General features: G+C 39.5%; 2 protein-coding genes across 3 annotated transcripts; one reads left to right on the top strand and one right to left on the bottom strand.

Moving 5' to 3' along the window:
- The first annotated feature begins 4,714 nt into the window (after nucleotides 1–4,714).
- On the top strand, nucleotides 4,715–16,311 carry LOC128019563 (INO80 complex subunit D-like). 2 transcript variants are annotated; one of them, XM_052605625.1, is made up of 10 exons: nucleotides 4,715–4,995; nucleotides 6,349–6,595; nucleotides 7,009–7,802; nucleotides 8,527–8,629; nucleotides 8,784–9,008; nucleotides 9,097–9,206; nucleotides 9,360–9,493; nucleotides 9,577–9,791; nucleotides 11,131–11,288; nucleotides 11,478–16,311. In XM_052605625.1, exons 2-10 carry the CDS (start codon nucleotides 6,378–6,380, stop codon nucleotides 12,410–12,412), a joined length of 2,892 nt encoding a protein of 963 aa, XP_052461585.1. In that variant the 5' UTR covers nucleotides 4,715–4,995; nucleotides 6,349–6,377; the 3' UTR covers nucleotides 12,413–16,311. The 2 variants fall into 2 exon arrangements, with proteins under 2 accessions (XP_052461585.1, XP_052461584.1); XM_052605624.1 differs by having other exon boundaries at nucleotides 4,755–4,995; nucleotides 11,128–11,288.
- An 820-nt stretch (nucleotides 16,312–17,131) lies between these two features.
- Nucleotides 17,132–24,746, bottom strand: LOC128019564 (serine/threonine-protein kinase 24). The gene is made up of 11 exons (XM_052605626.1): nucleotides 24,633–24,746; nucleotides 23,314–23,544; nucleotides 21,516–21,572; nucleotides 20,859–20,967; nucleotides 20,600–20,757; nucleotides 20,021–20,206; nucleotides 19,321–19,463; nucleotides 19,116–19,233; nucleotides 17,737–17,811; nucleotides 17,411–17,541; nucleotides 17,132–17,325 (listed from the first exon to the last, which is right to left on the bottom strand). Exons 1-11 carry the CDS (start codon nucleotides 24,651–24,653, stop codon nucleotides 17,307–17,309), a joined length of 1,248 nt encoding a protein of 415 aa, XP_052461586.1. The 5' UTR covers nucleotides 24,654–24,746; the 3' UTR covers nucleotides 17,132–17,306.
- Between the last annotated feature and the right edge of the window lie 2,868 nt (nucleotides 24,747–27,614).

Raw genomic sequence — 27,614 nt, 5'->3', positions numbered from 1 at the left:
AAACATAGTTTTTCTTTAAAATAAATGTTTTATGGATTTGAAGGTCACATGCACATTCAATGCAATTAGGTAGCCATTGTTGAAGGGTGTTCCCAAACCCGCACAGACTGTATCAGTGTTGTTTTTGTCGATGAAGTGTGGAACAGCTTCTAACGATCATCTGGTCGATGGAAAATCTTTACCGCAGTCTCACAGGAGAGTAACTCATGTTTACATTCCTCTTTGTGTCGCATATCAGCGTGGCATGTCAAATTGCTGGTCCTTTCAGCAAGTCTCTTCACATCCCTAAAGCCCCACCAGTTCAGAGACAGAAATGTTGTAAACATGTCTTCAAACGAGTGCTTTTACTGTTGAGTATTATTGAATTCAACTTGAACATTGACATGTAAGTGTGAGTATGCAACATCCCAGCTGTTTCATTGTAGATGAATGATACAATCCAGTTGTTTTTCACAGCAATGCTATAGAAGAACCTTTCAGTGTACCTTCATTTAAAGAACCGTTTTCAACTATAAAGAACTTTCCTCCAACTGAAAGGTTCCATAGATGTTAAAGCTTCTTCTTGGAACCAAATGGCAATAAGGAATAAACACGGATGCACTTTTATAGGCCTTATATACAGTGACTCTAAACTGTTTAGACACTTTTCAGACACTTACTGAAGATCATGCTAGAAAATATCATAGCTGATTGTCTTGACTCTTTGCATTTCTAATTAAAATGTCATCTATGTTTCAATTTGCTATTCTGCACCATTTTTGTGTCTTTTATTCAGCTGATGATTCTTAGTGGATTTATGAAGTCGGTTCAAGCTCAAATCCTATCAGAGGAACCACAGGTGTAGAGAATCACATAAACTATCAACACGATCAGCTAACGGTCGAAAACCACAAAGTTTCACTGTTTGTTTTCCATTTGAAAAGCATAACCCCATCTAAAATCTGTTGTTGCTTAAAAAGTATTTCAACATATCTTCTAATTTTATTTTATAAGAATTGCTTTTGTTTTAATATATATGCATAGCTTAAAACTGCCCACAAAAAGCCCCTGGTCACAGTTCACATTAAATGCATAGAAACGATATATCAACACTGTGCTGAATGACTTTTGTGTTTCATGGATGAAAGAATAGCATGCAGGTTGGGTTTCAGCCTTCAGCTGTGTTGTTTAAGATTGCAGACGCTGTTGTTGTTGATGTAATGTTATTTCACTAGTGAGTCACTGCACTTTGAATAGGCCAAATAAACTCTTGAAACATCATTCATGCATGTAAAAGCACCAACTTGTCTTTGATGTTTTTTTTTTTTTTTGTAGGCTACTTATGACATGTACAAACAGTTATCTACGAAGTTATCTGTCTGCCTTTTATGTTTGAGATCTCAAAGTCTGCAGAGCCTCAGTTAGTTCTGGATCACAGTTGTTTCAGGAGATTGTGTTGGCCATGAGTTTTGGTTCCCTGCAGTGAGAGGCGCAGCTGTTCCGATCCGCCTCAGGACTGTCCCGCTTGTGACCAGGTCAGCATCATAAAGCTGGTGCAGACAGAACAGAGATGACTTATGGTTCCTGTTAAACTGCTGTACACAAAGCATTTTCCAAAAATTATTTTGAACAATGAAAAGTCATTTGTAACTACGCAGTCTTGTGATAATGCGATTAACTGTATATTATCTTGTTTATTACATGGATACTTACCAATTTAACTGTCCCTTTAGCTTTTAAAAAAAAGTACATTGCAGAAATTGCATATATACTGTATATATATTTTTTATTTAGGATGAGCTGCACATTCTCCTATATCATACTGTACGAGTCATAAAAGTGTGAAATATGCTCAAATTCAATTTAAAATATCAGATGTTTCTAGCAAACATTTACAGAGTTATTCATATTAACCAGCTACTTGTCTTCTATTTTGTTTCTCATCCAGCATTTTGAGTCTGAACTGATATATTATATACTGATATATTAAAACACCCGGATACTCTCACCAGCAAGAGAAAAACATTTTCCATCTGAAAACATTCCCGACGTTCCATGTTTCTGAGATGAAACGTGTTTTATTGTCCCTGTGGTTTAGGACCCATCTGTGAGGTTTGGCAGCGATCTGAATTGTTTCGCAGTAAAAGAGAGCAGGACACTCACCGAAACCATAATAATACACTGTATTCATGCACTCGACATGTCCGGCATTTCAGTCTTATCTTCAACATTTGGAAAACAGATTTTTCTTTCTGTGTTGTTTCTAGTTTTGCATGACTTATTCTGTCCAGATTATAAGAGAACATCCCATATGTGTGAAGGAATTGGTGGAAACTGTGGTTTCTAATCATTATATATATATATATATATATATATATATATATATATATATATATATATATATATATATATATATATATATATATATATATATATATATATATATATATATATATGATATTTAGACAGACTTAAAGTTCCAGATCTATACTTGTGCTCTTTTTATTTGGGTTATTTTGCCTTTAATGTAAATAAACATGTGTGTGGTTTATACCCGTGTTGCTGTTGATTGGGCTGACATTTTTGACACATCCAAACAAGAGAAACGTATCTCAAACCCCGATGCACACCGTTTTCAGGAAACATGTCGCTCAAACCGGAAACCTCAGCAAAGCGTTGTGCACCGGTTTGAGCTTGAACTTGCCCCAGGTGTGTGAACTTGCCAAACTCAATTCCTGGAGGGCCGGAGCCCTGCAGAGTTTGGTTTCAACCCTGCTCCAACACACATACTATGTAGTTTTCAAATAAACCTGAAGGATTGGATGGTTGGATCAGGTGTGTTTTGTTAGGGTTGAATCTAAACTCTGCAGGGCTCCGGCTCTCCAGGAACTGAGTTTGACAGCCTTGATTTAGTTCAAAAGGTTTTCAAGGATGTGAGTAGCATACAATCAGTCAAGCATGAGTCAGCCAGCAGACCCAGATCTGGGCTACAAGCCAGGGAAAGAGGCCATGAGAAATAATCCACCCAACGTGTTCTTCCTGCTGGGGGCAGATGCAGACCGTGCTGGTGAAACCTCAGCTGCCCAGGGACACCTTCATCATTTACTGGTGATCTGGATTTTGATGGGTTTATTAGGAAAAAGCTCCTCATAATGAGAGGTGTGGCAGACTTTTCCAGCTGCATGTTCATCAGATTTGACTTCCTACACAAATGTGACGTTCACACCACCCATAAGCAACTATCCAGCACACTCTAGCATCCGTGATCTGGCGCTTTCCTTACAAAAGCAATTTGTATGCCTTGGCAATCACATAGCAATGTCCTGGCAACCATAGAAAAGGGCATAGTTTCATGCAAATGAGTTTAGCACAGACAAGCATCACCCAGGATCTAGTTAGCATTCTAGCCGCTGAGAAACACGTCTCTCATCCTCTGAAGATTTAGGTGTTTAAAATGTGCCTACATATGGTCAAAAAGATGTATGTTATTATGGAAAACATTAACATAATTTATTTTTATTTTTGGGGGGTTGGTTGGCAAACCCATTTAAGGTGCTGGGCTGTATTTCTCAAAAGCATTGTAAGCTGGGTTGATAGTAAAGATCAACGGTGGCGATGGGTCTAATGTACACCTATAGGCTTACTATCCTTTTAGGAAAGGTAGCCTTGCAGACATTAATGACAGATACAACTAGAGAGGGAAGAAAAACCCTTGCAAACTTAAATCCTACTGCTTTCAGATCATTTATAAGTGCATAATATACTTCATACTGTGCCGATGCATTATTTAATATTGACTTAAGTGTAACATTTTCAATTTTCAAAAGAATTGATTCTTCTATTAGCTTTATTCAGTCATTCAGTATGCATGTGTGTGTTTCTCTCTGTCGCCCTCTAGCTTGTAAATACAGCCTCTGATGATCCCCCCTAAAAATGTCCACAAAATGATGATGATGATGATTTTATATATATATATAATTATTATTATTTTATTTTGAAAGTCATGGATATTTTAACCGCTATCTATCTATCTATCTATCTATCTATCTATCTATCTATCTATCTATCTATCTATCTATCTATCTATCTATCTATCTATCTATCTATCTATCTATCTTTTTCTTACATTGTTGATGTGAAAATGACATTACAATTGTACGGAGCCCCGCACATGACATGCAAGAAAAAATAAATAAATTGTGTGAACGATTTACTAATTCATTCCCTCAATGTACTAAAACGTGCACTCGATTACTATTGTGTTCCTTCAATTTGCTAAATCGTGCACACAATTTATAAATCGAGTGAACGAAATAGTAATCGTGTGCACGTGGCTCCGTACAATTGGGTGTTGTAACGTTTTACATTTTGTTATAAAGCATTTCTCGTAATAAATATTGAAGTGTTTTATTGATAATGTTTTATTATAACCTGTGATAAAAAGTGTTGTATGTATATATATATATATATATATATATATATATATATATATATATATATATATATATATATATATATATATATATATATCAGTTTTCATATTCATTTCTGATTTAGTAATTTTGTTTTGTGATTTTTTCATTATCACTGTTGTTAATTCTGTATAGCTTTTTTCTGTTTATAATTAAAGTTGTTTGATTTTTGGTAATTTTATAAATTTAATTTAATTTAAATTTTTAATTTTTACTAAAATATATATTAAATATATAGTAAAACATCTACTATTATGATGCTCTTTCAACTTGGTCTCAGTTGTCATGTCCCCGCAGCGCCGCTAGTGGCGCTGTGAGTCCACCGAGCTCTGAACTCTAAACCCCCGCAGATCTGTTCAATGAGAGCACAACATAACATAATATCGAAAGTACATTAGTGATCGCTTTGACGGTTCACAACCTCAACAGGGAATAATTTTCCGAGGCATAAGGAATTCCGATGAATATTCGGTGCAGTTGATGATCCGTGGCGTTTACACAGTCTGTCCGGAGTGAGAGACCGTAGAGGCTGAACCCACTGCAGGTGAGCGGACTCGATTACAGCTTTACCCGACTCATGAGCGCTCTGATCCCGTTATCGCGCTACTCGAACACCGAGGCTTGGCAGCTAGCGTAGGCCAATGTTTACATTGATATAAAATGGACATTCAGCAACTAATATCATGTTGCGGTCACTGATCCTGAATAAACGGACACTGCAATAATTGTATATATTTTTAAAATATTAATTTGCCAAGGCGTTTAAAAATTAAACTACTAACCTTATTAATGGTTAATCGGCTGCAGCTCCCCGCTCTTTCGGCCTGATTGAACGGGCCGCATCCGCTATTGTTTATACTCACATTTACAGCGATTAATATGGACAAACGTAACGTATTTCATTAAATCGAATAATGTAATTCGCGCGTGCATTGGCTTCTATTTCTGTTTTTGGCATTTTAAATCTGAAAATAAGGCAGTATCACATAAATGTTTCTGTTTCCTGGGTTTGTTTTTAGCATTGTAGCTAACGAGTGAAATCAAAATAACGTGTGATTTTGACAGCCAGAAGCTCAGACTAAGTTTTAAACTGATGATAATATAGTTTTGCAATAACAGGGGCACAATTGTCCAAATACTGCCCAAATGCAATGTTTTATTATTTATTTAGCTTATCGATTTGGTGACAGCGATGTTTACATATAAGTATGTGCTTAAAGAAAAGGTGACATGGGTATAGTTATGATATCTGCAGAAGCGTTTCAGGTCAACTCAGGGTCACAATACCATCAAAAATTATTTGATTTTTGGGGATGTACCTTAGTATTTCCGTGGTCTTCTTCGATTGTTACCATATATGTGACCTAATACGTATATCTGGCAAACATTAAGTGTCATGTATAAACATATATATGATGATTGCACAATGCAATGTCTAAATATGAACTGATCACCTGTGAAGTACATCATTTCTAACAGTCTCAGCCACTTGCAGCCTGAACCATCCTGTGAATCACAGTACAGTTATGTCTAAATCAAGCTGAGGATGTAATATTCACAATCACTTTCATGGCTATGTCACATGCTTGTTTATTTTGGTTGCACGGGTCCTTGTGTTGAGATGTTTGTAGTTAACCTATGACCACATCAACTAGCTGTGACACTGGGTTGCATTTAGTTCAAATATTAAACCAGGAAACCAGAGCTGACTATTATATTGTAAGTGTTTTATTGTTTGGTCCTGATTAAAGCATATGACACATACTATAACTCATGCTACATAATATTTATAGGCTTTGTATAATATACGTTTAGCATTTATAAATTGAATCTGTATTGTGAGTTTAGTTGGTGTTATTTTTGTGGTTTAATGCACACGGTTTTCTGTCTCGTTCAGCTGATGTTCTCAGGGACCCGAGTCACGTGATGTACGAAGGTAAACACATCCATTTCTCAGAGGTGGATAATAAGCCGCTGTGCTCCTACAGCCCCAAACTCTGCAAGCAGCGCAGGTTGAACGGATACGCCTTCTGCATTCGTCATGTTCTGGAGGACAGAACTGCTCCGTTTAAACAGTGCGAATATGTGGCCAAGTACAACAGTCAGCGATGCACCAACCCCATCCCCAAAGCAGAAGAGCGAAGGTAAGATGAGAATCTGTCCAGCAGATCAGAGGCTTACACACGGTCAGGGTTTGTTGAGTGTTTAGGGTTGGGAATTAACAGCCGGTTCTTTTATATATTCATATTAAACATAGTGACAATTACACACAAAGCAGCTCATGATTCGTTGTTTCAGTCTCTTTTAGAGTGTCTCGAATCCCAGTAAATGAAGGGAACTGCAAAAGATACTAATTTCAGTTCATTTCCGCTGTTTTTTTTTTATTAATATTATTCAAGTTTTTTTTAATCTATTTTAGAAATTTCAGTTTCATGACAACTCTAATATGCTTATTAAAGTAGGTAATTACAATAACTGGGTAATAATAAGGTACTGAGCCAGAGCCTTAACAGATATGCAGGCTGTTGAGTCAAACCTTGTTCATTTGCTTTGGCAGATACTGTAACAGCCACCTACAGGTGCTCGGCTTCATCCCCAAGAAGGAGCGTAAGAAGAAGCAGGATGCTCTGGAGGAGGTTCGTGCCCGCGCTCACGTGGAGTCTGTGGCTCTGAACATCACCGTTCCCTCTCTGGCTCTGAGAGACTCTAATGGGCTGGACGGCCTCCCTCCGTCCACACCCTGCTCCCGTCTGACACCAATGCCTCTCTCGGACTCCGACTTCCTCGACCCCTTTGCCTTCTACGAGGAGGACACAGATGGAGAGGAAAGCGTGGCACAGAAGAGCTCCATCAAGAGGAGGCCACCCAGCAGACCAGTGATTGGCCTGAGGGTGACCGCCCGGGACCCAGAGCACCGTCAGCCGGACATCGAGCACTTTAGCACCGTCACTGAACCCTGCACACTTCCAGCCTCCCCACACCCACCACCTCCTCCACCGCCTCCGCCTCTGCCTCAACCCTTGGCGAGGCTTGTCCAGCCCCCTCAACATACAGATCAACATGGGGCAGTGCAGTCTCTGCTATGCAAGCCAGCTCCACCTCAGACTGGGCCTCCTGTTTTGTCTGCTCTGCTCCCGTCAGCTGGGGTTCAGAACCAGTCTGTTAGCCGGAGACCTGTCCCTGCTGCATCCCCTGACCCAGCTGCTGGCCAGGACTGCTCACAGCCCCACGCCGTGGCCATGCGCCCCACTGCCTTTACAGCACCCCCTGTCTGCCTGCTCAGACTGCAGCACCTCGTGCAGCTCTACGCTAAGAGACACAGAGAGCACGGAGACCTGTTCCCACATCTTGGTATGACCTCCTTGTTGCATTAAAACAGTACTTCTCTACACAATACAGATGGAACTAACAAACTGAGAACTAGGGTTGGAAAATTCTAGGGAAATATCCAGAAACCTTCCAAGAGTTTCCAAAAATTCTGGGAAGTTTCAGGTGGATGCATTAATTGATTAAAATAAAATTGTAACACGTTTTTTTTTCACCGTAACGAATATATATATATATATATATATATATATATATATATATATATATATATATATATATATATATATATATATATATATATATATATATATATATTTTTTTTTTTTTTTTTTTTTTTTACATTGTCATTTAGCATTTATGTGTGTCTGTGTAATTTCTTTTATTCAGCAAGGATGCATTATTTGATCAAAAGTTACAATAATGTTACAAAAGAAATGTCTTTTCAGCTAAAATGCTGTTCTTTTCCACTTTCTATTCCTCTAAAAATCCTGAAAGAATCCACTAAAATATTAAATGTTTCCTGAGCAACTAATCAGTATATCAGAATGATTTCTGAAAGATCATGTGACACTGAAGACTGAAGTAATGATCCTGACAATTCAGCTTTGATCACAGAAATACATTTAAAAATGTACTAAAATACACAACAGTAATTTTAAATTGTAGTAATATTTTACAATGGATGTAGCAATGTACTTGATATATGTAACGTTGATATTTGATCATATATGCATGCATGTTTGCATAGGGCTCGACTGGTCTGAGGACAGTACAGATGATGAAGATACAGAGGAGCTTGTTCCTCTAATGCCTCAGGCCTGGAGACTTCAGGAAAGAAGCTCCCATCAAAGGTAACAAAATCACTCCGCTCTCGCTCCTCACAAATTCTGAGATGTTATGTATATATGCCATTTGCAATAAAAATCATGAGTATAGATCAAAATGTTTTAAAGGCAAACAAGCTTGTTATTACCTAAACAGATTTATTTTGTTTGTGTATGTCAGCTCCTCCAATGAAAAGCCGTTTTCTAGGCGGGCACGTCTGGCGCAGCTATGTACATACCTGCAAGAGAGGTATAAACACTTGTGCCGACAGGACAGGGCAGCCACCCGTCACAGCAGATACCGATATGCCTTCCGGAAAGCTCTGCTTCATGCTGCAAGCAAAGACCCAGACTGCACTGCACAGCTCATTCAGAAACTCAGCAAGAGCTCACAGACCTCACCCTGGTGTGTTGAACATGGACTGTGTCTGACAGGTTTACAGGGAGTGTGTGCATTTATAATATGTCTCTATAACCTTTCTTTTTTTCCTCAGTTCAAGGTCTGCAGTACCACACAAGTATGAAAGGACAGTGTGTACAGGAACCACACCGGGTCAAAGCTGCAGCAACATAGCGTTACCATTTTCACGTCACTGTTTTCAACGTATCCTTTCACACATGCTTGCTACGAGTAAAATGAACAGACTTTAGTGGTGGCCTAGTGATGAAAGGATGGTCTGTGAACAGTCGCCAAGTAACACCTACGCGCATCTGTCAGATGTCAGTGTGTTCTGTTCTTGACAGCATGTTGACGCAGATATCCTGTTGAATCGCTCTCAGCAGCTGTTCTCCAGTTGCACGGCACGGTTCGCTGATGGGCAGCAGTGCTCTGTTCCTGTGTTTGACATCACTCACCAAACACCTCTTTGTGACGAGCATGCCAAGAAAATGGTGATCATCTTAAATGGGATGTGTTTACACAGTACGGTGTGGGTTGTAAGTTGTACATAAATGTGTGTGTGTGTGCGTGGCAGGATAATTTCCTGCGTGGGGATGGCAACAGACGCAGTCACCAGCAGCAGCAGCGGCGGCCACGTAAAAAGACCAAGCCACCTGCACTGACGAAGAAACACAAAAAGAAGAGAAGACGAGGTCCACGCAGACCGCAGAAGCCAATTCCACCCGCTGTGCCACAGGGCAATTTGTTAATGCCCTCCCTGTCACTGCCCCCTCACCACACAAATGTCAGGTGCCTATCCTGCTTTCAGATGCATAACTGTCATGTCTCACAAATGTCATTATACATCACAAATAAGACCAGCTTATTCAAGACCCAAATAGGTTGAGTTAATCAAGGGTACCCAGTCCTGTTGCTTTTCCTATACCTTCTTACAAAGTTCAGCGCTGATTCGGATCAGACTCAACTGAACCAGCTATAACGATAACTTCCTTGTAATATAAGTCTTCCGGTTCGATGAAAGTCATGAAAGGAACTCAACATCTTGAATACCGCGGTTTGTTACCACCACAGCAACAACGCAATAGAATCTGTGCTTATAATATGTTGGCCAACCATTCATATGCCAGTCCCTCCAGAAAAACGTGATTATGCGATCACCTGATTTAATGCATAATCAGCCAAAGGCCGCATATTTATGCGGGGTCGCATTTTTTCAAATACGCCCCTCTTTTGTCGCATAAATTGCAGATTTCAGAAAGCAAAATATGCAATCCCTGTATTTTCGTTGCAAAAAAAACTCACATATATATTAGCAGAAAGTTGAAAAATGTTGCTTTTACTTCACACAAGTAAAGCGCCATTTTCCCCCTATTGCCAAGGGAACCTTATGAAGTGACGTAATTACGTGACGTGAACATCATCTGTGAAACCAGGGTGAAACTTGAAGTGCGCAAATCATTCTTATTTGCCAACAAAAATAAGCGCAAAAGAATGCGCGAAGCAGTTTCCGGATTTGTTACATGACAGTGGAGCCAAATTCTATTATGTTATATGTTAAATTATATTGCGAGAACTTGCGAAAACTGCGGTTTGATTCTCACTAGGCTACTAACACTGTTGTAGTTTCATTCAGAAGTTGATGCAACTTTACAGTTGTAAGATTGCACTTTTTTGTTACAGAATAATACCAAAAAATGTACAGTTGTAATTATATTAGTAGTATGTTAAATAATTTACGTTGCAGTAAGAGATTGCAACTTAAATATTCTGTGATTTAGTATGCTCGCTTATCATAGGAAGTAATAAGAAATTACTCTTTACATTAAGGTAGTAGCCTAGTGAGAAAAAGGTGTTGGGGGAATCACCTTTTTTTCTCTTTTTCATCAAACCGCATTTTTTGCAAGCTCATGCAATTTCATCGCATAAAATTGCAAAAATATCCCGCATATTCCATCGCATTTTTTAAGAAAACGTGTCAAAACAAATCAAGGATTTTTGCCCGCAACAATCACAAAAAAAATCTGTGTTTTTCTGAAGGGACTGATATGCATGCATTTCATACGGTATGTTTTCCGACTTTATTCATCTTACATTAAGCTTGCATTCTCTCTGCCTGTTACTCTAGCAGGAGCCCGTCAACCCCTGAACTCAGTGCAGACGAGCTTCCTGACGATATAACGAATGAAATGCCTGCCATTCCCAATGATCTTGAGCTGAATCAGGAGGATTTCTCTGATGTACTGCCCAGACTACCTGATGATCTTCAGGATTTCGACCTTTTTGAGGGTGCGTTCGTATCAGATTGTATGACAACATCATATCACAAAGACTCTAGAGTAGCCCATTTTGACTTGGACCAGCAAGCAATCATACAGACTAGCATTTGTCAATCACCACTCAGGTTTTCTTCAGCTAATGTAAAAATCAATTTGTTGGTTGGTTTGCACTTTGTCTGATTTGTCTTTGTGGATACAGGCAAGAATGGAGAGTTGTTGCCCACCACAGAGGAGGCCGAGGAGCTGGTCAGAGCCCTGCAGGCCATGGGGTCGTATCCCGACTCCCTGGTGTGTTTGTCCTCAATGGGTGAATTGACCCCAGCGGATGGGGTAGACCACCGAACCATGGCCGTGTTCTCGGGGTCAGGGGTCACAGTGACTGGCATCGGAGATCTTCTGAACGGCCGAATGACTTCGGAGACTTTTCCCAGTCTAGAGCTGGAGGGAAACCTCCTGCACGCCCCGACAGACCATCATTTCCCAACGTCCTCTTCTCCCCAGCCAACCCAGAGCAGTGTCACCACACCCTCTAGAAGTCCCAATGGTGGGTTAACAGAACGAACGTTTTCCCAAGCTCCCAAACCCGACTCGTCCCCACCTGGCAGTCATTACAGCAGCGCGCATGTGCCATCTCCCTACAAGGATCACATCTCACCCCTACATTGTGCCTCTTTTCAAACCGACCTGCCTCTCTTGCTGGAGGTGCCTTTGAGTGGAGCACCAGGCCCTCCACGCACCTCCTGGAATAACCTCCCTCTCTCTCTCACAGACCCGTCACAGTTCGGTAACCTCCTCTCTGCTGAAACGCACCTGCTCTCAACCGCTCTGTCCACTCCACCCTCCACATCCCACTCCACCATCCTGCAGCCCACCGCTGCTCTCTCGGTTCTACCCCAACCGGGCCTGACCGGCCTCACCTCACCCTCATCCTCACAGTCTTCGCGGGACCTTCTCACCCCCATCCAACCTAAACTACAGCTCCCACAGTTTAGTGCAGCCTTCGGCCACCAACTGGCTTCCCACAGTGGGATCCCCAAAGACCTGCAGCCCAGCCATAGCTCGACAGCGCCACCTACAGGCATTACCATCACCAGTGCCACTGCTGCCACTCCCCCGTTCCCTCAGAGCAATTGAGTCTGCTTAAAGAGACCATCCCATCTCACATTTTGAGATAGCTCATGATTTTCTTTTGGCAAGAAAGGAGAAGTTCTGAACAATGTTCACTTACTGCTCTTTAATTATGCAGTGTTGTTAAGCTCCAAGAAAGTGCTGCCCTTGTGTACCGCTATACTTCTATTTTTCAGTAAGTTCCACATACTGTCACTGACTGTATTTGAATTTCCACTAAGCCCATCGGTCTGAACAGAAAATCTAATCTGTGTGAACAGGCCTTTAATGACTTCAATTCCAATCTGTTCCTATCACATAGCTATCAATATGTCTTTAGAATACTTGGAATTTAGTGCACGAATCATGTGGACATCTTTTACGGTGCTATCAGTATACATTCACTTTAATTACATGGAGAAGAGCAGTCTGAACATTGTTGGAAACATCTCCTTTTATGTTCTTCAGAAGAAAGTATGGGTTTAAGGGTTAATCTTTTGGGTGAACTAACTCTTTAAGTCTCATCACCAACAGCCCTGTGTCTCACTGGCACCACAGATCAGCAGCAGATTTGAGTCTTTCTGTACACTGATCTCTGCTTGGTCTGTCAACAGTGTCTTCAAGACAGTGTTTGTTGTTGTAGTGATCCAAGAGTTATGTGTTGCCCACATTTACCCCTTTTCCACCAAACGGTGCTAGTGTAGGAGCTGGTGCTCAGTTGTCTCTGAGCCGATCCATTGAAATTGACAGCCAAACAATCTAACTGACAACATTACTACATTACCTGATCATACAGTCTTAGTTTATTCCAGTTTTTTACATTTAATTATTTAATTCTTTTTTTAAAAAGTCATGACTGACGCATATGGTATTTGTAAATGAATCCCTTCATTGCAGTCAGTCAGGGACAGTAATGTTGCTGGTGAAGCTGTGCAACATGTTTAAAAATAGAAATGTCAACTGAGGTTGTGTGCAGCATATTTTTACATTTATAAAGGAGTCTTTTAACATCCAGTGGCTCTAATGTTACTAGTTTTTTTTTTAAACGTGCGGGTTTAGGAGCTAAGCTATGTTTTTCATTGGAAACATGCGAAATTGTCTCAGGCACCAGCACTGTGTCAGTGGAAAAGGGGTGATGGTCTGTTGTACTAAGGCTCGTGAAACAAATTCTATCATATGACTTATTCCTTTAGTATGTATTCCTACAATGGGAGTAGCAGGTGGTTGGTTGGCTTGAGTCTTTGAGATAGGAACGTGCTGATGTGTGTTGGCTGGAGAAAGAGCAGAGGAGGACTGTTGTTTATACTTGGTGTTAGCATCTGTCTTCGGTAATCTGATCACAATTGCTCAACTGAGGAATTATGGTTAATGTGCATTTCCTTTTAATTTATCGCCACTTAACAATGGATTTTTTTTGTCGAGGGAAATCATACTGTGATTTTATTTTTTATATTTTTCCTCATTCAAGAAGATATCACTTTGATATACATCACAATAGGGAAGAAAATCTGATTGCAATAAGGTAACCTTTATAGTTATACCTAGCATGCAAAATTTCAGCCCATTGATTAGCTCAGCATTACATGAGAAGGTTGACAAGGATGCATCAGTGTAATGTGATGTGGCATCTCTGAAAGTGTGATCGGATCACCCAAGATGAAAACAGAGTATAAAACCACTGTCATGGTGGCACTGAAGTTGTACAACTTTCTGATTTCAGACAGTAGCCCAAAATGAACTCTGACACAGCCAACAACCCTCCTATCATTCAGCAGTCTGTCTCTATGTAACAGAAGCTAAGCTTGATGTGGTCTCGAGAGAATCCACCATACGACTTGTTATCAGGACACAGATCAGTATGATTCATTCTTGGGATTTTGCACACGCTAGGTGGACCAAGCCTGGACTGCTCACGTCACAACGTTTATTAAAGCAATAATCTCCTCAGCAGAGTCACTCATGCCAATCTTCAGGTGTGGCTTACTCCCAGCAGCCTCTGCTCTCGATGAAAACTGCTGGATCTCATTCTCCTTATCGGTTCCATTTATGGCTTAACTGTTGATTGACGGCAAAGATCTCAACCTCGACTTTGCTGATCTTGCAGAAACACTGTCGTTCAGTGAAGAGTAAACACAACAATGACACTTTGAGGTAATATTTTGCCAAATATATGGGTTCAAATATTTTTGTTCTTCATGGTGCTTAATCAGTTTAGGACCTCGTTTGGTCTTTCTAATACAAGAGCCCTTGGTGGCAAGGTTTCAGATGGAAGGAATGGGTGGCGGGAGAGTTGATGTCATCGGTTTGTTTTGCGGATATTTGGTGCAATTTCTGTGGAGAATGGTTTGTGAAGCCTGATGGTTCTTCTCCAGACTTCCACAGAAGAATCAGGTTCAAACTCAGCCATTTTTAGCCACCGTCAGTCAGCCTTACGCCACGTGGGACCAATGTTCCCTGCTCATTTCATTTCTCTTTTGAAGATAGACAACAGGAAAACCAAGGGTTTTGGTAGATTTTAGACACTGAATGATTCTCTCATGTATTGTTAAGTATTAAATATATTTATAGAATAGAAACCTCTAGATTGGGTTTTATTGCTTGAATTGAGTGGCGAAAGATAAATATGAGATTTAAAAAAAGAAAATGGCCATTTGCAACATACTTGGTGGAGCTGAAGCATTTAGTGGCATAATGTTTGGTAGTTTTAATGGCTATCAAAATTCTTGTGATGAATCATTTTTTATTGATTGATGTTGTGTATCCGTGTCATTTATTTGGATGAAATACTGTGATCATGTGCAGCAGTATTTTTGATAGCTATCAAAACAGTGGTCGACATTAAAGATATTAAAGACATTAAACCACAACCCTTACACACACTTATCATGTTCCTATCTCACTAATAAAATGAATAAAAAAAACTAAATAATGGGTCTCATTCATGAAAAACCTGGAGAATGAAAGTGAAAATCATTTGAGAATCCATTCTTATGTAAATCATTACATTGAGATCAAATCCAATGTGAAAAACTGAATTGAAATCTAAAATCCAGTGAGAGTTTACGTAAGAATGGTTTTAGATTCAGTTCATTCTCACATAAACTGTTGCATTCACTCCGATGATTGAATTTGAATTATTCATAGAACCATTCTTGTGTAAGACATTGACATGAAAGTGGTTTTATGATGATTTACACACATTCTTTCTGCCGGTGTTTCAGGAACGAGATCTTTTGTGTGCCAGAATGATCACAGGAATACTGGAGCCGTTTGGCCATCTCCTAATTTTGACCATTTTGAAACCTCCTTAAGTGAATCTCAAGATTTGTCTGTAGTGACAAAACATTGCTTGTTTTCTTGGTCATCTCCCTTAAACTTCCTGTGGTCAGCTGCACTTTCACTTGCTTTGTGTTCCACAGGTTCTAAATTACTTTTCTTGTGCAAAAGCCTGATACTTGTGAACAAGAGTTGTCTTTGTTTGTTGGTTCTCCCCATCAATGTTCATCACTTGTGACAGATGCCTTTTTGTTTCTCTATTGAGCTGAAATGCTGTGTGCAGTCCAAGTTTTTACCGTGTTACTACTGTGTGAATGACAGCAGGTCCGCTGCACGGAGAAAACCCCCTGACAAAAGTCGCTTGCACTCTGCGTTTAGATGGCTGACTGATTCCTATACTCACTGAATGTACTGTAGAACCGTTTTTAAAACTCATAGGATAATCTAGTCACCTTTTGTTATCGGTCTTTAATTTGTCTACGGTATTTTTTTTGTATACAGAAGTTTACATTTTTATGTATATTTTTCTTGTGTAAAAATGATGTATTATGTGTATAAACATTCTATGTAATATCTGTATATAGAGTGACAAATTTTGATCTTGTTTTTGGATGTAAGAATTAAAATTGTGTGAATTTGTTGGAGTGTTACGGTTGTTTAGATTTGGTATAACTGTTACACTTTCATTTGCCTTCTGGGCAAACTGACTTTGAGCAGCAGATTTAAAGACACAGGTGCTTCCTGAAAAGAGTGATGATAGCGGAGATCACTTGGAGTTGTACATTAGTCTCAACTGAACTTTAGCACAGATTTATAGTCCTATAAACCCATACGCTCTTCTGTTACGTAACATTAAAATGCTGTTATCATCTAGGAGCAAACAGAAGTGCTGTAACTCAGGATCATTGGAGATACAGGAAGGATAACAAAATAGTTTACAGCTAAATGAAGCATATAATGGATTTTACACACAACGGGATTGAGGGACCATATAAAGCTCATGTGTGTTATATTATGATGTTGAAACACTTTCTTTTCTGGCTAATACAGAATCAACTAAGTCAGTTGTATCGGCTACATTGTCTCGACCAATGGGATCAGTTTGGGACTATGTTTGTCAAGCTATTTCTTTTTTTGCAATTCTGCTTGCTAGTTTTTTCGAAATTACACACTTCAGCTTTAAAATTCCCTTAGTTGGTTGTTCAATAATTAATATGAACAAGTTAAATGTTCCTATAGAAAAAAAAAGAAAAACATTTAAAAGTAATATGAATTTTAAGGGCTAAAAAAAACAACAACAAAAAAAAAAAAAAAACACACAAAATGTTTTTAATAGTATTATTTTTTAACTAAGAGCAATGCTAGCTAATACACATGGACCCCTTGAGATCTATATTTGTAGCTTTTCATTCATGTTGCTGTGCTTCGAGGCATCTAAACTGAAAATAATAAATAATTATAAAATTAAAAAACTATTTCTTCCAGGAATTACTGGAAACCTTTATGGGGTCCTTAAATCCAGTTCACATTTAACAGTTATGTACAGACAGCAGGCAAATTAGATTTATAAATGACAATTACAATCCCACCTTAATAAAACTAAAGAAAATACATAATGTCTTCATGCAGGAAGTCAGTGAGTCAGTCAGTGCTGAGATGAAAACCTGTTAGGCAGAAAACACACATCAGACTCAGACCAGCTCACACGTGATGGCCAGTGCAGGCGGGGAGCTGTGAATATCCCTTTACCTCTTTAACCTCTGAACAACTCCTGTCAGCATAGAGTCGGTGATCCCGGGACATGTCTCTTCAGCCAGGAGCATGGCCTGCTTCAGCTCCTCTAACACCGCTGGCTTATAAACATCTTTCTTCTGATTCAGCTGACAGAAAAACAAACACATCCAATGTGACAATGACAATGTGATTGACACTGGATACATACAGAACTGTTAGTTCAGTCTGCACTGATATTCATTTACCTGATCATTTGCAAACTGCTAAGTTCCACTCTAGATAAACATCTGCACATTCACATAATACACAAGTTAGAAGGATCATCGGAATCAAATTCTCACCTCTGCAAACAGTGGCGATATAATCGAGGACTTGGAGTCTTTGCTCTCGGACAGAGGCTTTGCAGTGTCTGGAATCTAAACAATGAGAGGCAGATGTGAAAGTATGATGTAGTATACATGTATGAATATCACTACATGAGTTAAAATCTGTGCTTGAATGCAGCATAAACTAATATTTGCTCAATTATTTTTTTTTATCTGGTTGTGTTTTGGTGATTTTTGAAGTCAGTACTACTCCAATTCACAAGGTGTCCTAACTGCAGGTGTCGACAAATACTTTAACTCTCAACATGATCCACTGGGCAGTGGCTACTGGATTGCACCGCAGCAGTCCCTTGCCCCTGCTCCTCTTTGTGATATCCATGGACAGGATCTCAAAGCGCTGCTGGGGAATGAAGGGTGCCCAGTTTGGCATCAGTTTGGCATCACTGATATTTGTGGACGATGTTGCCCAATGGCCATTTTGGGCTGTGGCCTGCGACACAGGATTACTGGGGCAGTTTGTAACAGAGTGTGAAGCTGTGGGATGAGGGTCAGCACCTCCAAATCGGAGGCTTTAGTTCTCAGTTGGAAAAAGGTTGATTTCTCACATTGTGTAGGGACTGATCGGGAACTGAGCCCAAAGGCGAAGCTCTTGGTTTACCAGTCAATTTACATTCTGACCCTTACCTATGGTAAAGACATTTGTGTAATGACTGAAAGAATGAGCAGGTGCAAGGGGTTAAAATGAGATTTCTCCCTCAGGGTGTCTGGGCTAAATGCCAAGAAGCTCTGACATCCCAGATACTTTGTTGTAGAGCTACTACTCCTCCAAAAGCCAGTTGATGTGTTAGGATGCTTCCTAGACACCTCCCAATGGTGTTCCAGGCACGTCCGATTCCTGAAGAGACCTCCATACTTGGAAGGCCTGGAAATACCTTTAGATGCCCCATAAGGAGCTATGGAAGGAAAAGTATATATTGGTAGCCCAACATAGTCTGCAGCTACTGCGACCTGGTCCTGGATAAACAGCAACAGAACAGATGGGTGTAAGTGTAATGGAGGCCAGGTGTAGGTGCTGTGCAGGTAAACCTCTCTCCTCTGATCTCAAGAGGCACACTATAGTGACTGATGTTTGTGGCTGCAGTCTTTAGCCTTCTTGTTAGCGCGCCCACCTCCCATGCCAGAGACCCGGGTCTGAAACCCACTCGGAACGAAAAAAAAAAGTGTTGTGGTGCAAACCCAGAGGGGTTACATAAGGATGATTCACTAACATCTAAAAAACAATCGTTTTTTTTTTCATTCTAAACCCAAAGAACATGTTTATGCTGTCTTTCGAATAAAAACACCTGCTTTTATATTTATTAATTTTTTTGACACTGGCATATCTGATTTCTTACCTCTTGTAGTTCTTCATTTTGTATGACTCCATTGTGTTTCACTGTGGGCCTATTTCTTATGAGAGTGCCGAAGTTCCAGTCATCATCCACAGACTCTCCAGATGCTTCATCGTCATCTCTGAAGACATACACACACATTTTCTCAGTGAATAAATAATTTGAATATTAATATAACTAAATGTGCCAATGTTTGTTTTGCAATTACGATTCTGAATCGGAGCTGGACTCATCGCGGGACTGTTTTGCTTTCCATCTCTTGTACTTGTCGATAAGATCCATCAGGAATGATGTCTTCTTAGCATATCGAGTGATAAATTTGTGTTTCAAAAGCTCTTTAGCTGATGGCCTCTGGCAGAGACAATGCAAATAATATGTGTTTTAATTATACATGTCTATATATGAGGGGTGGACAGCACAGGCCCCCAAGAGCCATTCAAGTGTCAAAGTAGTCCACCCCTGCTACACAGTATACCCATGCAGAAATGTTACTAAAATCCAGCTTGGCAGGCCACTGCTCTGCAGAGTTTAGCTACAGCCCAAGTCAAAGACACCTATCAGGTATCTCCAATTCTGCTGCTGGAGTGTCACCTTCCAACAGAACTTATGTTGCATTCACGCCATATTGTAATTACCATAATTCCGGAAATTACAACATTGGACATTCTAATTGGAGCTGTTCTCGGTTTTGGGATTATGCTTTTCTATGGCAACACTATCAATGCCTAAACAGAGCCTCCCAGATCACAAATTGTAATTATGAGTTCTATGAGGACGTGAGTGCTTTTTCAAGTTGGAATCTTGTAATTATGTGAATTCCAATATCACATGAACACACCTTTAGCTCCAGTACTAATTAAACACACCTGGAACCAGCTAATCCCTGAAATCTTTCAGGTAGCACTTACAAAGTTGGGGTCTTTATTGAGACAGGCATCCACAAACTCTTTGAGAACTTTGTTGTTGCTTCCCTCTAGTGTGGGTGAGTTTTCCTTGGGGATGAGAAATAACACCTTCATGGGATGAAGTTCAGAGTGGGGTGGCTCTCCTTTTGCTAGCTCAATTGCAGTTATGCCCAATGACCAGATATCTGCCTGCAATACACACACACACACCAGAGTGACCTATTCTACATTTGCTAAAATGTGTGAAAACAAATGTCATTGCTCTGGTTGAGAACTGATGATATACAATAGACTCTGGATAATAACTTTAAACAGAGCAAGATGTTTTCTAAAGATCAATAGGCCTATACAAAGACACAGTTTATGGAAACAGAGTGGCTAAAGCAGGGCTCGCTAACACTCCACCTGGGAACTTGCCCTTTTGCAGTGTTTTAGATTCAGCTAATCAAGGTTTTCATGATTACTAGAAAATAACAGTCAGATGTGCTGGAGCAGGGCTGGCTACCCTGGGTCTAAATGCTAACCCATGCCAGGCTATGATTAAAAGTTTGGTTCATGAATTACACACTGAACGGATCTGACCTTTGAGTCATACTCTGACTGTTTTATGACCTCTGGTGCCATCCAAAACGGAGTGCCCACAAACGTGTTCCTCTTCATCTGTGTGTCTGTGAGCTGCCCGGCTACACCGAAATCAGCTAGCTTCACTTGACCCTTCTCTGACAACAGGACGTTAGCAGCTAGAGAAAACACAAAACACCGATTCAAAATGTTGATTTGAGCTATCGGAACAGAAATGCTGGAGATCATTTAAAGATTTCAATGGTAGAAAATTGTGTACCTTTAATATCTCTGTGAATTTTCTTTTTGGTGTGAAGGTAATCCAGACCCTTCAGGATCTCTCTGAGGATGGTGGCAATGTGGGACTCGTCGAGAGCTCCGGGTCCCAGCTGTAGATTAAATAACTTTTGTTAGGAGACCTTAGCAAACATGTCGGATTCTAAACCTTTGGAAAAACACAGCTATAATTATATACTACGTAACTATAATAGCTACACAAATTCCTAATTTTTTTATTGGTAACAAGGTCACCACTTCTCTCCTGTGTCTCCAGGACAGGTTTGAGAAGCACTGGCCTAAATTACTTGTAGTCCTCTTAGAGCAAGGTTACTCATTCCTGTTACTGTTGTTTCAGTTTCATCTCTGCTCTAACACACCTCTTAGTAGTTATTATGTGTTCCCAAATATCTTAAATAGCTGGTTCATGATTAGGGATTTTGTTTAGGGTTGAAGCTAAAGTTACATCTACAGGAACAGGACTAAGCACACGTACCCTAGAAATGTGTTATTGTAACGTCCACAACCAAAATATTTCTTAATGAACATTTACACTGTTTAACAGCAGCTTGCAGAAATATGTCATTTTTGTGTCTTTTCTTGTACAACCAGAGATATAGACTGTACTGTTCAATAAAATTAAGGAAAGTAAAATTCTTACCAAATCCAGAGCAGAACCCCCTCCTAAATATTCCATGATGATCCATAGTTTTGTGTCCTGCAAGAGATTTCCAGTCATATAAGACCTGTTTGGACTGGCATATTTAAACTTGTCTTGTTTAAAAAGCAGCATTCATTTAAAAAAATATCTAAAACCATGCATCAATCCTGTGAAATTTCCAAATTTTATTGGAATGTCACTTATCCATTCAGATGTTCCCATCAGCTGTAAAGCAGGAGTAGCCAACCGTGCTCCCGACAAACGACTTTTCTGCAGTTACATTCCTTCTCCAGCACACCTGCTTGTTATTTTCTGGTTATGTTCTGGTTCATGTGTTTTAAGCCTTCTAACTAACTATAAACAAACACTCACGGTAATACAAAGACTTCTTCAGGAACATATAGAGACACTCACGATATGGTAAACAATCACATGTAGGAACAATCACAAATGTGGAACAATGAACCGACGAAAGACAGAGCACACTAGGAGATCTAAATAGGGGAACTAATTAAGACACGACAGGTGGCACAGATAGGACAATCACGACAAGACTAGGATAACAAGGGGGGCGGGGCAAGGGAACGAGACAACACAAGCACATGGCCCAAAGACAAGGCCATGTGCTTGTACACAAAACACGGGTCTGTCATGATCCTGCCTCCAGACTAGGGAGAAATCAAGGACACGAGGGCAGAATCATGACACACAAAGCATGGTTTAAACAATCCTATAAGATCACTGCAAATCACACTGCACGACATGCATGCAGACTGTACGCTGATGACACCTTGACTCGTGGCTACAACGCAAGTTACTATAGAATAATAAAAGCACATCAGCATGCACTGGTGGTAAACAAAAAGAGCACTACAAATCACAGTTTACATCTGCCAAACTGTGACATGGCGCTAAAACAAATAACTGCTTACATCTAGCTCTAAGCAGTTTTATGTGTTAGCGCCTTGATTTCAAGTCGCGTTTTAATTGGCTGGTCAGTAAACGTGGGTCGTAGCAGTAAACACTGTGTGATGATCATGCTGAATTTCTGACACTGTCAGAAAATGATTGTAGGCTGTCTTTGGTCGTATATCTGCGACAACGGTCAGCTTTGAACCTCTCTCACTGTAAGACATAATGGTTGCACTTTATTTTACAGTATGTGTACTTACATGTACTTATAGTGTACCTATCTAAGAAAGTTCTGGCAACACAAGGTAACTACATGGGGTAGGGTTAGGTTTAGGGGTAGGTTTAGGTTAAATACCTAGTTATTACATACTTAAATGTAAATAATTGTGCAGTGTGTCTCTGGCTTTACTAGGGTTGGAGTTGAATGGTAGGCCTTCAGGAGCATGGTTAGCTTCTCCGGTGGTAAATGGTATCAGATCACAAAAGCACTTGGACAATTAACATATGGGACACACTCTCACAACCTTAGGCAATCCTCTGTGAGAGCTCTCTAGGCATTCTATGGTGAAATTAGCCTATTTGGAGCTATTTTAATCCACAAAAGGCCTATTCACACTAAGGTATTTGCACTTGGTTAACTATTCAGTCGTGAAAAGACTATTGCTAAAGTCCTCTAAAACACATTCAAGACTTTAACCACCACAGGAGAGATTAGGCCAAGTATTAGTGCATCTCATTGGTTAAGCCACATATATAAACTCTACTTTTCAAAAAGAAAACATTATCAGCATACAAAAGTTTGGACCCTTGCTATCTCCAAACATCATATAGCATATAGAATATTTAAACATTAAACTGCTTCAGGGAAGTGATGCAATGGCCTCACCTTCAGATAAGAACCATAGTATTTAGTGATGAAGGGGCTGTCACACTGGCTGAGGACTGTAATCTCCTGTTGGATGTCTTCCACCTCATCTTCAGCTTCCTCCAGATCAATGATTTTTATAGCAACCACCTGTTGCGTGCGATTGTCAATGCCTTTAAAGACCTCTCCGAACGATCCCTTCCCAATCCTGTCAAGCTTGGTGAATAACTTCTCCGGGTCAACTTGTAAATTCTATAAGAGAAAGTTGAGGTCGTGATCAGCCTTTTGGGGTTACATAGCAATTCTATTCAGTTCAACTTGCTTCACTTGAGCACAAGGTCTCATCTGCACATACACCATCTCTAGAAATACACCTGATTAGGAATTCATTGATATGATATGCTTCTGTCTATGTTTCAATGGCTGTTTGAAGGATTCTCAAAATCTCTATTAGATATTAAGAAATGCACTATAGGTTTATACAAAGGTTTAACATAAGGTTTACAGTTACCAGATGTGTGTGAAATCACAATGTAATCCAAGTATGGCATAGCAAATCTCACAAGTTACTGGAAAGTGACAGGTGTGTTCTGCAGTCCCAAAGGCATTATTGCATACCGGAACATTTTAACTAGAGTTTCATTTTTGAGGCTCCAATGATCAGAAACTGTCACCTAACCTGATATTCTCTTACATACGCTTATATATCCTTGCTGAACCCTTAATTGCTCCCTGGCACTGCAGCAAAAATGGCTGCTCACTGCTCCGTGTGTGTGTGTGTGTGTGTGTGTCCTTGGATGGGGTAAATAAATAGCACAAAATTAAAGAGCTCAAATTCCGAGCATGGGTTACCATACTTGGTCTCACGTCATGGCACTCATTCACTCAAGTTAATGTTTTGACAGTAAGGAACTTTCAACACAAAGCAATGACAAGCACATTATGACTCTATAAATGTTAAAGCAGCATTTGCTGAATCAGATACACAGCTAATCTAATCTCTCACACGTCATTTACAATAACCACAGTCACAGCCTTTCCACTAACGGTGGCACTTTGGTCTTCAGATGTTATGTGATCACCTCTTGAGCGTTATCCTGAAATTATACCCAAATGTCAAACTTTTACAGTGGCAAAACTTAATGAAATTAATATACTTATAGAACATCTCTGCTAGTAAAGTAATTTTCAATGCCATTTTTTCACAAATACTAACTTCACTCACTAAATACATACATCTGCTTTTCAAATATTCACCAGTTTTTCTGACACTAGGACCATGCTGTCAGCAAGCAACAATAACCAGAAAACACTCATTCACACACAAACACACACAGTACCTTTGTTCCTATAGTGTCCATGACTATGGCTGCTGCTTCCTGCGTATGCTGTTCCCACTCATGTGTTCGTCAGTCCATCAGGACTCTTTATCATGAGGGTGTAACGGGGCGGTGACACAGCCGCTCTCTACCACAGCAACAGGGTCAAAGAGCAGATGGCCTCTCCTAATGTTTATGAATACAGGCTAAATACAATTAATTCCACAAAACTGAACAATAAAGAACGTGATTTAAAACCCATGGGAAAGATGAGTCTGATGCAAAAAGTGATTTTCGTCATGAGTATCACTATAATCACATTTATTAATACAAATTCTTCCCTTATATTGTTCCAAGTCTGTATTATTTACTTTAGTGAAACACTAAATATATATATATATATTTATTTTTTGGGTATTTTGTTTGGTGCATTGTAGGATATATTGGTCACACAGGAAGATATGGTTGAGAAAGTCAATGAAGAAATTTGAGCCACAATGCCAAGGTTACATTACATTTTCAATTCAATTCAATTCAATTCAATTCAAGTTTATTTGTATAGCGCTTTTTACAAAATAAATCGTTACAAAGCAACTTTACAGAAAATTATGTTTCTACAATATTTAGTAGTAGCTAGTAGTTTGTGCACATTTGACAGGATTTTAGAAAAAATAAAAATAATAATAATAATAATATAAGACGTAGTCAGCTAGACGATGAACTATCAATATTATTAATTAAGTTATTATATGATTCAGTGACACATTTAGCAATAATTGTTAGTTCTGTTTGTTGATTCAAGGTAGCATCATCTGGGGTCCTCTGAGGGTCAGCATCATCTCTTCTCAGGTGTTCTGGATCCAGACTGGAGCTTGTTTAAATCCTAGTTACCACGGGATGTAAATCCCGTGGCGAAACATAGAAACAAAATACAGACATCATTAGCATAGCTGCTGATCCAACAAAGTAAAATTAGTTTAACCCAAGTTAATGAATAAAAATGCACCTTTGAACAGATGCAACTACACTCACAGTTAAAAAGATACATTATTCGAATGCTTGGCGAAAGAGATGTGTTTTTAATCTAGATTTAAACAGAGAGAGTGTGTCTGAACCCCGAACATTATCAGGAAGGCTATTCCAGAGTTTGGGAGCCAAATGTGAGAAAGCTCTACCTCCTTTAGTGGATTTTGCTATCCTAGGAACGACCAAAAGTCCAGCGTTTTGTGACCTTAGGGTGCGTGATGGGTTGTAACGTGGTAGAAGGCTAGTTAGGTACGCAGGAGCTAAACCATTTAGGGCCTTATAGGTAAGTAATGATAATTTATAACTGATATGGAACTTAATAGGTAGCCAGTGCAGAGACTGTAAAATTGGGGTAATATGATCATATTTTCTTGACCTGGTAAGGACTCTAGCTGCTGTATTTTGGACTACCTGTAGCTTGTTTAATGACGAAGCAGGACAACCACCTAGAAGTGCATTACAATAGTCCAGTCTAGAGGTCATGAATGCATGAACTAGCTTTTCTGCATCAGAAACAGATAACATGTTTCGTAGCTTGGCAATGTTTCTAAGATGGAAGAATGCAGTTTTTGTAACATTGGAAATATGGTTTTCAAAAGACAAATTGCTGTCTAATATAACACCCAGATTTCTGACTGTAGAGGAAGTAACAGTACATCCGTCTAGTTGCAGATTGTAATCTACAAGATTCTGTGTAGTGTTTTTTGGTCCAATAATTAGTATCTCTGTCTTATCTGAATTTAATTGGAGAAAATTGTGTGTCATCCAATCTTTTACATTTTTAACACACTCTGTTAGCTTAGATAATTGGGAAGTTTCATCTGGTCTCGTTGAGATATATAGCTGAGTATCATCAGCATAACAGTGGAAGCTAATTCCGTATTTTCTAATAATATTACCAAGGGGCAACATATATACTGAAAATAGAAGGGGACCTAGGACGGATCCTTGTGGCACTCCATATTTTACTGATGATAAATGAGATGACTCCCCATTTAAGTAAACAAAATGGTAGCGATCGGACAGGTAGGATCTAAACCATCTTAGAGCCTGCCCTTGAATACCTGTATAGTTTTGTAATCGATCTATGAGTATGTCATGATCTATGGTGTCGAACGCAGCACTAAGATCAAGTAAGACTAGAAATGAGATGCAGCCTTGGTCTGACGCAAGGAGCAGGTCATTTGTAATTTTAACAAGTGCAGTTTCTGTGCTATGGTGGGGCCTGAAACCTGACTGAAATTCTTCATACAGATCATTTTTATGCAGGAAGGTGCTCAATTGAGCAGACACAACTTTCTCTAAAATTTTAGACATAAATGGAAGATTTGAAATAGGCCTATAATTTGCCAGTACACTAGGATCTAGTTTTGGTTTCTTAATAAGAGGCTTGATAACCGCCAGCTTGAATGGTTTTGGGACGTGTCCTAAAGTTAACGACGAGTTTATGATATTGAGAAGCGGTTCTTCGGCTACAGGTAACAGCTCTTTCAGTAATTTAGTGGGTACAGGATCTAATAAACATGTTGTTGGTTTAGATACAGTGATAAGTTTATTTAGCTCTTCCTGTCCTATGGTTGTAAAGCACTGCAGTTTATCTTTGGGTGCGATGGATGAAACTGAAGTGTTAGACGCTGTAGAATCTACATTCGCTATTGTATTTCTAATGTTATCTATTTTATCAGTGAAGAAATTCATAAAGTCATTACTATTTAACGTTGGTGGAATATTTGAATCAGGTGGCGTCTGGTAATTTGTTAACTTAGCCACTGTGCTAAATAAAAACCTTGGATTGTTTTGGTTATTTTCAATGAGTTTGTGTATATGCTCTGCCCTAGCAGTTTTTAGAGCCTGTCTATAGCTGGACATACTGTTTTTCCATGCAATTCTAAAAACTTCTAAGTTAGTTTTTCTCCATTTGCGTTCAAGACTACGAGTTAATTTCTTGAGAGAGTGAGTATTACTGTTATACCATGG

This window comes from Carassius gibelio, chromosome A9 (genome assembly GCF_023724105.1).
Source record: "Carassius gibelio isolate Cgi1373 ecotype wild population from Czech Republic chromosome A9, carGib1.2-hapl.c, whole genome shotgun sequence".
NCBI classification, from domain to species: domain Eukaryota; kingdom Metazoa; phylum Chordata; class Actinopteri; order Cypriniformes; family Cyprinidae; genus Carassius; species Carassius gibelio.
This window is presented reverse-complemented; position numbering and strand designations above follow the sequence as displayed.

Coding starts and splice junctions, on each gene's coding strand:
- LOC128019563 (XM_052605624.1), top strand. CDS start 6,378: ATGTACGAAGGTAAACACATCCATTTCTCAGAGGTGGATAATAAGCCG. Junction 9,792..11,127: donor CCTCACCACACAAATGTCAG/GTGCCTATCCTG, acceptor CTGTTACTCTAG/CAGGAGCCCGTCAACCCCTG. Junction 11,289..11,477: donor GGATTTCGACCTTTTTGAGG/GTGCGTTCGTAT, acceptor TTGTGGATACAG/GCAAGAATGGAGAGTTGTTG.
- LOC128019564 (XM_052605626.1), bottom strand. CDS start 24,653: ATGGACACTATAGGAACAAAG. Junction 23,545..24,632: donor TGGACACTATAGGAACAAAG/GTACTGTGTGTG, acceptor TTTCTCTTATAG/AATTTACAAGTTGACCCGGA. Junction 17,812..19,115: donor AAAATGAAGAACTACAAGAG/GTAAGAAATCAG, acceptor CTCATTGTTTAG/ATTCCAGACACTGCAAAGCC.